Raw genomic sequence first — 13704 nt, forward strand, 5'->3', positions numbered from 1 at the left:
TATCTACAACAGAAAGCACATGTTTCTTGTGGACAAAGCCAGCTCGGGGCTAATTAACATTCCTGGCTTGGAGCAGGGGTAGAGCAGAGAGGAATAGCTTCACACACACAGCAGAAGCAAAGAGAGAATTGAGGGTCAGAGCCCACAGCGTGCATGATAACAGGGAAAATGAAAAATCCTACTCCATTTTATACATTATCGTGACACAGACCCTTAGACAATTTATAATATATATATATATATATATATATATATATATATATATATATATATATATATATAAAAAAAACCAGGGGTATTTGGTTGCCCCCAGTTCTTTGTCAGGGATTTAGTTATATCCCAGTTCCGGTTTGGAACTTGCAGCTCTCTGGTGCCCCCTTACCCTCTGGTCAGCCAGGGAACTGCACCTAGGATAAGTAGTCGCCAGAAAGGCTGCCCAGTTGTGTACTGCTATTGGACGCGCTGCAGTAATGGCAATATAACTATTCCCAATCACAGGCGGAAAATCTACTTATAAAACCCTTTCCGTCACTGCCAGCTTTGCCCAACAAGCTCAGACCACTTTGCTGCAACCAGCTTCTATTACTTCTCATTAAAAAGGGGTCAGGAGCCAACCCAATCAGTAGCTATGTCTTAGGTCGGAGGACTTAGGGTATGTTTAGAGCAAGGAAAACAAGACTAATAAATATTATAGCTTTTACTCCAAAAAGATTAGGCAGTGTTTACAAAAGTATATAAAAGAATATTACAAAATGATACAATCGTAATATGTACAGAACAATTACAAAATAAAAGGGATTAAACAAGAAAAACATTCATCTCAGATAATGGCAAGCCATGTGGTTGGGAAGGGCGACACATCACAAGGCATCAGAGCAGATTGCAGAGCTTCTGTTAGCTGACTTCCTGGGCAAAAGACATCTCCTAAAATGAAGTTTAATCTCTTATACCCTCTGCTCGTGACATCACTGAGGGGTTGGATATGCCCCCTTGGAAAGGTATGGAAAACCTTCGACTAAACTTAACTCGGGGTGGGAACAGCGTCAAAGGGACTCTCATCATTTCGAGCATGAGATTGGCCTTAATTTAAATTCAAACATGACTTGACTATGTGCCTTGGGTAAGCAGTAATACATTTCTCAGATTCTGCTGGTGCCGGAACCTAGAAAAAAAATCAATGTCTGGTGGCTCTACTGAAGCACATTCCAAAAATGTAAAATTTCCCTTCTCTCACTTGATCGATGCCATTATGTTTGGTCTTAAAATGAACACTGTACTAGACAGGGAGACGGCCATGAGGCTGTAGGAAGCTTTCAACCAATTCAGAGCCATAAAACTAACCAGCAAGGGCTGCTAGCACATTGGTTTCACGTTACAGCTGTACAGCAGGGGAGAGGTAGAAGTGGACTCGCACACATATGCAGCTGTGAAGGGGGAAAAGTGGCAAGGGAGGGATCAGGGCTGGAGCCTGCTAGTACGAAGCCAAGGAGATGTAGCAGAGCTGTGTAGGCATGCATATTCATGATATATACTGTACACAGTACAGACCAAAACTTTGGACACACCTTCTCATTTAAAGATTTTTCTGTATTTTTATGACTATGAAAATTGTACATTCACACTGAAGGCATCAAAACTATGAATTAACACAAGTGGAATTATATACTTAACAAAAAAAGTGTGAAACAACTGAAATTATGTCTTATATTCTAGGTTCTTTAAAGTAGCCACCTTTTGCTTTGATGACTGCTTTGCACACCATGATAACCTCATACCCATTCATCCAGCCCCCACTATCCCGTCTCCCTACCTGGAGCACTATGAAAAGCACGCTCCAGCTGCAACAAACTGCCATTTATCCACGACCTCTTCATCACCAACAGACTCTCATTTCTCGGCATCACTGAAACCTGGCGCACCCCCTCTGACTCAGCCTCTCCAGCTGTACTTTCCTATGGCGGATTCCACCTCTTTCACACACCTCGCCCCAGCACCAAAAGCGGTGGAGTAGTTGGCTTGCTCCTGTCCAACACCTACTCCGTTATTCCAATCCTGCTACCGCCCTCCGCTACTCTTCCCTCGTTTGAGGTGCACTCTGTCCGCATCTATTCCCCCTCCAACCTCCAGCTGGCTGTCATATACTGTGCCCCAGAACTAGCCATCTCCACCTTTCTCGACCACTTCACCACCTGGCTACTTCACTTCCTCTCTGCTGACATCCCCACTATCATCATGGGTGACTTTAATATCCCCATTGACACTTCCACCTTATCGCTCACTGCCTCCTTCTGCCTCAATCAATGGTCTTCTGCGGCCACTCACAAAGATGGTCACATGCTAGACCTTATCTTTCCCAGCTTCTGTTCCCTTACTAATCTCACTAACTCACCCCTCCCTTGTCTGACCACAACCTACTGACATTCTCTTCCCTTTCCTCCCCTAGTGCGCAACCCCCACTCCACAAACTCACTCAACTCGCAGATCACTCTCTGAGACCCTTCTCCCTCTTACAGACATAGCTTCCCTTCATGACACAGATGCTGCTGACACTTTTTATAAAACCACAATAACAGTGACACTCGATTCGGCCACCCCCTCATGCATAGCAAAACTCGTACAATCAACAGACAGCCCTGCCTGACCAAAGAACTTAGACAGGCTTCCAGGTTCGCTGAGCGGAGATGGGAGAGATCCCACTCTGCCGAGCACTTGATCGCATACAAGCAGTCCCTCACCAGCTTCAAGTCCATGCTCACACAAAACAAACTTACTTCTCATCTCTCATATCCTCCCTGTCTCACAACCCTAAACAGCTTTTCAACACTTTCAATTCTCTACTCCGTCCCCCAGCACCTCCTCCCTCTCCTCTCATTTCTGCTGAAGACTTTACCTCTTTCTTTAAACAGAAGATCGATACGATCAGAGAAAGCTTTGGCCCACAGCGCCCAATGCCCATCTTAGCTGCTCAGCCCTGTTCCTCCAAAACCAGCTTCTCCACCATGACAGAAGATCAGCTTTCCACCCACCTGTCAAGATCACACCTAACCACTTGCACACTTGATCCCCTCCCATTCCATCTCATCCCTAACCTCGCCCCATTCTTTATCCCAACCCCAACACACCTCTTCAACCTCTCACCCACAACTGTTGTCTTCCCCTCATCCTTCAAACATTCCAAGATCACACCCATCCTCAAAAAGCCCTCCCTCTATCCATCCTCTGTCTAGCTATCGCCCGATATCTCTTCTCACTTATGCCTCAAAACTCCTGGAACAGCATGTCCATCTTGAACTGTCCTCCCACCTCTCCTCCTGCTCCCTCTTTGACCAGCTAAAATCTGGCTTCCAACCCCATCACTCAACTGAAACTGCCCTAACTAAAATCACCAATGACCTACTAACCACCAAGAGCAAGCGACACTACTCTGTCCTCCTTCTCCTGGGCCTGTCTTCTGCCTTTGACACTGTGGACCACTCCCTCCTGCTACAAATTCTATCATCTCTTGGCATCACAGACATGGCCCTATCCTGAACTCATCATATCTAGCAGACCGGACATTTAGTGCCTCCCTCTCCCACACCACCTCCTCACCTTGCCCCTTGTCTGATGGTGTTCCTCAATGCTCAGTTCTAGGACCCCTATTCTTCTCCATCTACCCCTTCGGCCTGGGACAGCTCATAGAATCCCACGGTTTGCAGTATCATCGCTACATTGATGACATGCAGATCTACCTATCCGGACCTGACCTCACCTCCTTACCAAAATCCCGCACTGTCTGTTTGTTATATCGTCCTTCTTTTTTGCCCACTTTCTGAAACTGAACATGGACAAAACAGAATTCATCATCTTTCTCCCCATCTCATTCTACCCCTCCACCAGACCTATCCATCAATGTCAATGGCTGCTCACTTTCCCCATTCCCGCATGCTTGGTGCCTCGAGGTGATCCTCGACTCTGCCCTCTCTTTCAAGCCACATATCGAAGCCGTTGCCTCCTCCTGCCGTCTCAAACTAAAAACTATTTCCCGGATCCGCGCATTCCTTGACCATGAAACCACAAAAACACTAGTGCATGCCCTTCTCTTCTCCGGCCTTGACTACTGCAACCTCCTACTCTCTGGCCTCCTGTCCAGCACTCTGGCACCACTCCAATCCATCCTTCACTCTGCTGCCTGAATAATCTACCTGTCTCCCCACTATTCCACAGCCTCTTTCCTATGCCAAGCTCTTCACTGGCTTCCTATCATCCAGAGACTCCAGTTCAAAGCCCTTACTATGACATTCAAAGCCTTCCACAACCAGTCTCCTCCATACATCTGTGACATGGTCTCCCGTAACTTACCTACACGCAACCTTTGATCCTCACAAGATTTCTTTCTCTACTCCCCTCATAGCTCTTCTTCCCACAACCACATCCATGACTTCTCCCGTGCTTCCCCCATACTCTGGAACTCTCTACCCAACACATCAGACTCTCGCCTACCATAGAAACCTTCAAAAAGAACCTGAAGACCTACCTCTTCTGACAAGCCTACAACCTGCAGTGATCCTCAGTCTACTGAACCCCCAAACAACCAGCTCTACCCTCTCCTAGTGTATTCTCACCCATCCCCTGCAGACTGTGAGCTTTCGCGGGCAGTGTCCTCCCTCCTTCTGTACCTGTTAGTGCCTTGTTTTTTGCTTATGTTTATTGTATTTTTCTATATTTGCCCCCTTTTTCACATGTAAAGCACCATGGAATAAATGGTGCTATAAAAATGTATAATAATAATAAATAATAGCCGATCGGTCGCGCACACGGGGGAGCGCGGCTGATCGTGGACGGGTATCAACTGATTCTCACAGCTGACACTCGGCACTAAGTGCCAGAAGTGGTCAAAGACTGCTCCCGGCACTTTAACCCCTGGAACACTGGGATCAAACATGATCGCAGCATACCGGAGCAGGCAGAGGGACTGACAGCCTCTTTGCATTTGGATCAGAGTCCCCGTGGCATGACGTAGCGTCCTGATTGCTGTTATGGAGACCCGATGTCGTCATGATGACATCAGGGTCTCCAGACCTGAGAGACTTCCTGTCATGTGCAGTGCATGTCAGGAAGTCTAAGATTAGTGTACAGATCTGCATGCTATAGAAGTGATCAGCTTGCAAAAAATGATTGTCCCATAATAAGAAGTAAATAATTTTTTTTTTTTTTTTTAATAATTGTAAAAATATTTTAAAAAATAATAATATAATTTAAAAAAATCTATATTTATTCCATCAATAAATAAATATTTGAATAAAAAAAAAATCTAAACAACAAAAGTACACATATTTAGTATCGCCATGTCCATAACGACCTGACCTATGCCCACTAATGAACCCCTTTAGTGAACACCATTGGAAAAAAAACAAGGCAAAAAAACCAATGCTTTATCATTATACCGCTGAACATAAAGTGGAATAACACGCGATCAAAAGATGGATATAAATAATCATGGTACCGTTGAAAACGTCATCTTGTCCCGCAAAAAACAAGCTCCCATACAGCTCCATCACCAGTAAAATATAAAAAGTTATAGCTCTCAGAATAAAGTGATGCAAAAATAGTTTTTATTGTATAAAAGCGCCAAAACATAAAAAAATTATATAAATGAGGTAAATAATAAAATTTTTAAAAAATGTATTTATTTCCATCTTCCCATTAGGGCTGGGTTAGGGTTGGGGATAAAGTTAGGATTATGGTTACGGTTGGGAATAGGGATGAGTTAGGGTTAGGTTTGTGGCTAAGGTTAGGGATGGGATTAGGATTTGGGGTGTATTGGGGTTAGGTTTGGAATTAGGGTTAGGGGTGTATTGGGGTTAGAGCTGGAGTTAGAATTGGGGGTTTTCCACTGTTTAGGTACATCAGGGGCTCTCCAAACGCGACATGTGTCTGATCTCAATTCCAGCCAATTCTGCATTGAAAAAGTCAAAACGGCGCTCCTTCCCTTCTGAGCTCTGCCATGCGCCCAAACAGTGGTTTACTCCCACAAATGGGATATCGGCGTACTCAGGACAACAACTTTTGGGGTCCAATTTCTCCTGTTACCCTTGGGAAAGTAAAACATTGTGGGGAAAAGATCATTTTTGTGAAAAAAATATGATTATTGACGGCTCTACATTATAAACTTCTGTGAAGCACTTGGGGGTTCAAGGTGCTCACCACACATGTAGATAAGTTCCATAGGGGGTCTACTTTCCAAAATGGGGTCACTTATGGGCATTTTCCACTATTTAGGAACATCAGGGGCTCTCCAAACGGGACATAGTGTCCAATCTCAATTCCAGTCAATTTTGCATTGAAAAATCAAATGGCGCTCCTTCCATTCCGCGCTCTGCCGTGCGCCCAAACAGTGGTTTACCCCCACGTATGGGGTATCAGCGTACTCAGGACAAATTGTACAACAACTTTTGGGGGCCAATTTCTCCTGTTACTCTTGGTAAAATAAAACAAATTGGATCTGAATTAATTTTTTTGTGAAAAAAGTTAAATGCTAATTTTTTTTAAACGTTCCAAAAATTCCTGTGAAGCACCTGAAGGGTTAATAAACTTCTTGAATGTGGTTTTGAGCACCTTGAGGGGTGATGTTTTTAGAATGGTGTCACTTTTGGGTATTTTCTGTCATATAGACCCCTCAAAGTGAGTTCAAATGAGATGTGGTCCCTTAAAAAAAAAAAATGGGAAAACGCTGGTCAACTTTTAACCCTTCCTTAACTTCCTATCAAAAAAAGTTGGTTCCAAAATTGTGCTGATGTAAAGTAGACATGTGGAAAATGTTACTTAAGTATTTTGTGTGACATATATCTGTGATTTAAGGGAATGAAAATTCAAAGTTGGAAAATTGCAAAATTTTAGCCAAATTTCAGTTTTTTTTCACAAATGAAGTACAATATGTCACGAGAAAACAGTGTCAGAATCACCGGGATCCATGGAAGCGTTCCAGAGTTATTACCTCATAAAGGGACAGTGGTCAGAATTGTAAAAATTGGTCTGGTCACTAACATGCAAACCACCCTTGGGGGTAAAGGGGTTAATAAATCTTAATTAAACCATACTTACAACCTCACCCATTCCACCAATGCCCTTGTCATCTGCAAAAGAGTTAAAAATAAAAAAAAACAATATTCCTCACCTTTCCATAGAGAAGATGATAATCCATTTGTCCCACGACGGGTCTAGCTCTGCTACATCTACATGGCAGGCTGCATGGTTGCATGATGAGACCATGCAGCCTGTCATGCAGTAGACACTGAGCACAGTATGCTCAGTGACTGCCTGTGACCTGCTATTCCCTGTCTGAGGGCACAGCGAGCGTGAGAAAGTTTTCCTGCTCGCGGTGCCGTCAGACAGGTCCTGAGAATTCACAGCCAATGAACTCACTTCACCTTTCTGTTGTCACAGCGAGTGCTTGCGCTCACAACAGATAGGTGAAGTGAGTTCTTTGGCTTTGAACTCCCAGGACCTTTTTGAGAGCATTGGGAGCATGAGAACTTTCTCACACTCGTGGTGATGTCAGACATGTTAAACAACTTCACCACGAGACACTGGGCAACGTTAGCGCACACTGCTCAGTGTCATTGCTGGATGGCAGGCTGTATAGTCACATCTAGACCTGTCGCGGGACAAATTGATTATTATCTTCTCTGCGGAAAGGTGAGGAATATTGTTGTTTTATTTTTTTACTCTTTTGCAAGAGACAATGACGTTGGTGGAATGGGCAAGGTCGTAAGTATGGTTTAATTAAGATTTATTAAAGGAGTTGTAAAATATTAATAACAATAATAATAAACATATTAAAGATACAGAGTTCAATTAATGAGCAGAAGTTCTAGGTAGTGTGTGACTGAGCTATTCTGAGGATCGTGGCTTACATCTGTTCTCTGTATGTCAAAGTTAGAGGACACTTGTCAAAATGAGGCTATAAGTGGATGACTAATGTTACTTGTAACGGACACAGGCAATATATTTAGGCAATATGGAATGAGGTAATGTACAGAACCAGTATGCATATTCTGCAAGCTACTAGGTTCTGCTAATATGGTACGAGCTATGAACATAGCGGTAGATCACCATATGTGGTTATGAGGTAGAAAAATAGTAACCAATGTAAGCCTATGGGTCAAAAGAGTATATAAGGAAATACCCAGCTCCAGTTCGGGAGATCTTTCATTTCTTGGGAATCTCCACATGGACCACGTCATACCTCAAGACCATATGTAAGATCAATGCTTGATTTCGCTTTTATAATCTAAATACTTAATTTGTGTGCTATGAACTTATGAATTTACTTTTTCTTCATTTTTGTAATCACTTCTTGAATGGACATTAAACAAGATTTGTTTTATCCACACAATTCAATATTGCTTTCCTGTTCTATTCTCACCGTATTATTACTTGAAAAAGTAGAGAAGAGTTATTTTTTCTAACAGGAGTATGTCAGTCTTTCAATTAAAGGACTTTATTTTGGGTGTCTGTGTTTTCACACAATGCGACTATGGAATTAGTAAGAGGAGCATCTTATTGACGCCTCTTCATTACTAACTTCGGAGCTTGATGTCACCTGACAATACAAAAGGTGACATCTACGCCCCAACTATCACCCCACTGCTACAGGGCAAGAGGGAAGAGCGAGGCTAAGGGTCAGAATTGGCAATTTCTGGAGCAGCTGAGAGCTGATGTTTTTGGTGTCTGGGAGGGAGCCAATATCAATGGTCCCTTCCTAACCTATTAATATCAGCCTGTAGTTGGCTGCCTAGCCTTTGCTGATTATTAATTATAGGGGGACCCTAAGTAATTTTTATAGAGCTGTGAGCTGATATAATAGCCTGGGAAGCTCCATGGGTATTATTCCCTTCCCAGTCTCTAAACATCCGCCCCAAGACATTGGCTTTCCCTCTGCCGGTTACTAAAATTACAGGGGAGCCTATGCCATTTGTTTCAGAAAATTAATCTTTTAATTACATGTACAGTAAGCTGCACACACACTGTACTAATTGTATATATCAGACATCTGTATATCTACCTATCCTATATGTATATTCTGTATGTAATTCATCTCTTCTATCCTGTCGGCTCCTGCAGTGATTTTACACTACATGGCTGCTGAATTATACCGCAGGCTACAGAGCTTCATAGTACATAATGTACAAGAGGATATAGAAGTGCCCTAGTACATAATGTACAGGAGGCTACAGAAGTATAATAGAACATATTGTATAGGGGGATACAGAGGTGTCCTAGAGCATAATGTACAGGGGATACAGAGGTGTCAGTACATAATGTACAGGAGGATACAGAGGTGTCATAGAACATAATGTACAGGGGATACAGAGGTGTCATAGAGCATAATGTACAGGAGGATATATAGGTATAATAATAAATAATGTACAGGAGGATACAGAGGTATCATAACAGAATGTACAGGAGGATACAGAGGTGTCATAATGTACAGAGGATACAGAGGTGTCCTAGTAAATATTGTACAGGAGGCTACAAAGATGTAATGGAACATATTGTACTGGTGGATACAGAGGTGTCAGAGCATAATGTACAGGATACAGAGGTATCAAAGAACATATTCTACAGGAGGATATAGAGGTGTCATAGAGCATATTGTACAGGGCATATAGGGGTGTAATAGTACATATTGTACTGGAGGATACAGTCATGCAATAACACATTGTACAGAGGATACAGGGGTGTAATAGTACATATTGTACATGAGGATACAGACATGTGATCGTATATATTGTACAGGAGGATACAGGGAAGTAATAGTACACATTGTACTAGAGGATACAGTCATGTGATAGTACATATTGTACAGAGGATACAGGGGTGTAATAGTACGTATTGTACTGGAGGATACAGGGGTGTAATAGTACGTATTGTACTGGAGGATACAGGGGTGTAATAGTACATATTGTACTGGAGGATATAGACATGTTATAGTCCATATTGCAGAGGCAGTTATAATAACGACCAATGCTTGTGACTGTTTCCGCAATGTAATATAATACAGGGCTGTCAATCTTCTGCACCACGGTCACATAAAAGAGAATGGGCCCCATAAAAATCACATAAGGGCCACATCATTCTCAGCAGACACCTGGCAATGCTGCCTTTTGTTAAACCACATGACAGCTGTAAGTCCAGAGATATGGAGGAGCTGTCACTCAGGGCCACACGGCACTGGTATAACTGCCCACATCAGGATGACCCAGAAGATTCCCGGCAGTCCTATGTAAAAGCAGTGTGCCCACCTGTACGTAGAGCATGGTGTCAGGAGCTCGGAGGATCGGCCTCGCTCAGGGGCTTCCTGAAGATCTTCTACCTGTGAAACTTTCCTGCAGCTGTGAGAGAACCTGGGTTGGGTCAGACCCGGCCCCTCACATTGTGCGCCACATTCCCCTCCTTTGTAGCCTGCAGTGAATGCACCAGGTATAAATACACCAGGTATAAATACACCAGGTATGTGCGTGACGTCAGAACCCAACCTCCACCCTGCAGAGGATCCCTGCCCCCACCCAGAAATAAGACGTCCTCACCGGGGATGAGGGAACAGCTGTCGGATACCTGGGGCCCCCGATAATCACGTACCCCGGTGCTGCACGTGTGACAGACACAATACATACATGGAGAGCCCCCGATAATCAGGTGTCCGGTCCTGCAGATACATGTGTCACTGCTGTGTGACAGACACAATACATACATGGAGAGCCCCCGATAATCAGGAGTCCGGTGCTGCAGATACATGTGTCACCGCTGTGTGACAGACACAATACATACATGGAGAGCCCCCGATAATCAGGAGTCCGGTGCTGCAGGTACATGTGTCACCTCTGTGTGACAGACACAATACATACATGGAGAGCCCCCGATAATCAGGTGTCCGGTGCTGCAGGTACATGTGTCACTGCCGTGTGACAGACACAATACATACATGGAGAGCCCCCGATAATCAGGTGTCCGGTGCTGCAGGTACATGTGTCACTGCTGTGTGACAGGCACAATACATACATGGAGAGCCCCCGATAATCAGGAGTCCGGTGCTGCAGATACATGTGTCACCTCTGTGTGACAGACACAATACATACATGGAGAGCCCCCGATAATCAGGTGTCCGGTCCTGCAGATACATGTGTCACCGCTGTGTGACAGACACAATACATACATGGAGAGCCCCCGATAATCAGGAGTCCGGTGCTGCAGGTACATGTGTCACCGCTGTGTGACAGACACAATACATACATGGAGAGCCCCCAATAATCAGGTGTTCGGTGCTGCAGATACATGTGTCACCTCTGTGTGACAGACACAATACATACATGGAGAGCCCCCGATAATCAGGTGTTCGGTGCTGCAGATACATGTGTCACCTCTGTGTGACAGACACAATACATACATGGAGAGCCCCCAATAATCAGGTGTCCGGTGCTGCAGATACATGTGTCACCTCTGTGTGACAGACACAATACATACATGGAGAGCCCCCGATAATCAGGTGTCCGGTGGAGAGCCCCCGATAATCAGGTGTCCGGTCCTGCAGATACATGTGTCACCGCTGTGTGACAGACACAATACATACATGGAGAGCCCCCGATAATCAGGAGTCCGGTGCTGCAGGTACATGTGTCACCGCTGTGTGACAGACACAATACATACATGGAGAGCCCCCAATAATCAGGTGTTCGGTGCTGCAGATACATGTGTCACCTCTGTGTGACAGACACAATACATACATGGAGAGCCCCCGATAATCAGGTGTTCGGTGCTGCAGATACATGTGTCACCTCTGTGTGACAGACACAATACATACATGGAGAGCCCCCAATAATCAGGTGTCCGGTGCTGCAGATACATGTGTCACCTCTGTGTGACAGACACAATACATACATGGAGAGCCCCCGATAATCAGGAGTCCGGTGCTGCAGGTACATGTGTCACTGCTGTGTGACAGACACAATACATACATGGAGAGCCCCCAATAATCAGGAGTCCGGTGCTGCAGATACATGTGTCACCGCTGTGTGACAGGCACAATACATACATGGAGAGCCCCCGATAATCAGGAGTCCGGTGCTGCAGGTACATGTGTCACCGCTGTGTGACAGACACAATACATACATGGAGAGCCCCCAATAATCAGGAGTCCGGTGCTGCAGATACATGTGTCACCGCTGTGTGACAGACACAATACATACATGGAGAGCCCCCGATAATCAGGTGTTCGGTGCTGCAGATACATGTGTCACTGCTGTGTGACAGGCACAATACATACATGGAGAGCCCCCAATAATCAGGTGTCCGGTCCTGCAGATACATGTGTCACCGCTGTGTGACAGGCACAATACATACATGGAGAGCCCCCAATAATCAGGTGTCCGGTCCTGCAGATACATGTGTCACCGCTGTGTGACAGGCACAATACATACATGGAGAGCCCCCAATAATCAGGTGTCCGGCCCTGCAGATACATGTGTCACCGCTGTGTGACAGGCACAATACATACATGGAGAGCCCCCGATAATCAGGTGTCCGGTCCTGCAGATACATGTGTGACAGACACAATACATACATGGAGAGCCCCCGATAATCAGGAGTCCGGTGCTGCAGATACATGTGTCACCGCTGTGTGACAGGCACAATACATACATGGAGAGCCCCCAATAATCAGGAGTCCGGTGCTGCAGATACATGTGTCACCGCTGTGTGACAGGCACAATACATACATGGAGAGCCCCCGATAATCAGGTGTCCGGTGCTGCAGATACATGTGTCACCGCTGTGTGACAGGCACAATACATACATGGAGAGCCCCCAATAATCAGGAGTCCGGTGCTGCAGGTACATGTGTCACTGCTGTGTGACAGGCACAATACATACATGGAGAGCCCCCGATAATCAGGTGTCCGGTGGAGAGCCCCCGATAATCAGGTGTTCGGTGCTGCAGATACATGTGTCACCGCTGTGTGACAGGCACAATACATACATGGAGAGCCCCCGATAATCAGGTGTCCGGTCCTGCAGATACATGTGTCACCGCTGTGTGACAGACACAATACATACATGGAGAGCCCCCGATAATCAGGTGTCCGGTGCTGCAGATACATGTGTCACCTCTGTGTGACAGACACAATACATATGCAGCACCCCAGAGTCCTGGTTGTTGCAGTACTGTGGCTCCGCCACTATGGGGAGCTATGGTACGTCTGATTGCACTAAGGAGTTTCTCTGACCAGGTACACTCACACCACACTTCACACTCCGGCCACCAGGGGGGGTGGTCCTATCTAGTAGGCCACTCCTCACAACTCTGGTAAAACTGGGGGTTGGACAGGAAGACAGGGAGAAGTAGCTGGGAAGAGCTAGTGAGAGGACCTGTCAGGGATGGGATCCTGGCAGACTCCTCAGAGCAGAACTAACCAGTGCACAACGGGAATACAGTAAAGAAGTATTGGGACCAGAAGGAGTCGTGCTGTTAGACCGAGGCAACATCCTTCTGAGGCGCAAACAGTCGGTGGCCGGAACGCCGAGCAAGTAAGAGACTTTAAGTACACTGCAAACCACGGCCGGACAGCTAATTACAGGTTGGCTGTCTCACTTAACACCTAAGCAGACAACGGAGGCAGCTGTGGGAGAGGGGCGACTCTAGGGTCCCGGAAGAACTCCAGGCCTACC

The 13704-nt window shown here is 45.4% G+C and overlaps 1 protein-coding gene across 1 annotated transcript in view; it reads right to left on the bottom strand.

Annotated features, from left to right (window-relative positions):
• The window catches only part of LOC143806292 (protocadherin-20-like), a 66207-nt gene extending 55771 nt beyond the window's left edge, over positions 1-10436 (bottom strand). The window contains exon 1 of the mRNA XM_077286528.1: positions 10287-10436. Coding sequence (XP_077142643.1) covers positions 10287-10301 — 15 coding nt within the window. The 5' untranslated portion in view covers positions 10302-10436. The remainder of the gene's footprint in view (positions 1-10286) is intronic.
• Between the last annotated feature and the right edge of the window lie 3268 nt (positions 10437-13704).

Source organism: Ranitomeya variabilis, chromosome 2 (assembly GCF_051348905.1).
Source record: "Ranitomeya variabilis isolate aRanVar5 chromosome 2, aRanVar5.hap1, whole genome shotgun sequence".
Taxonomy (NCBI): Eukaryota; Metazoa; Chordata; class Amphibia; order Anura; family Dendrobatidae; genus Ranitomeya; species Ranitomeya variabilis.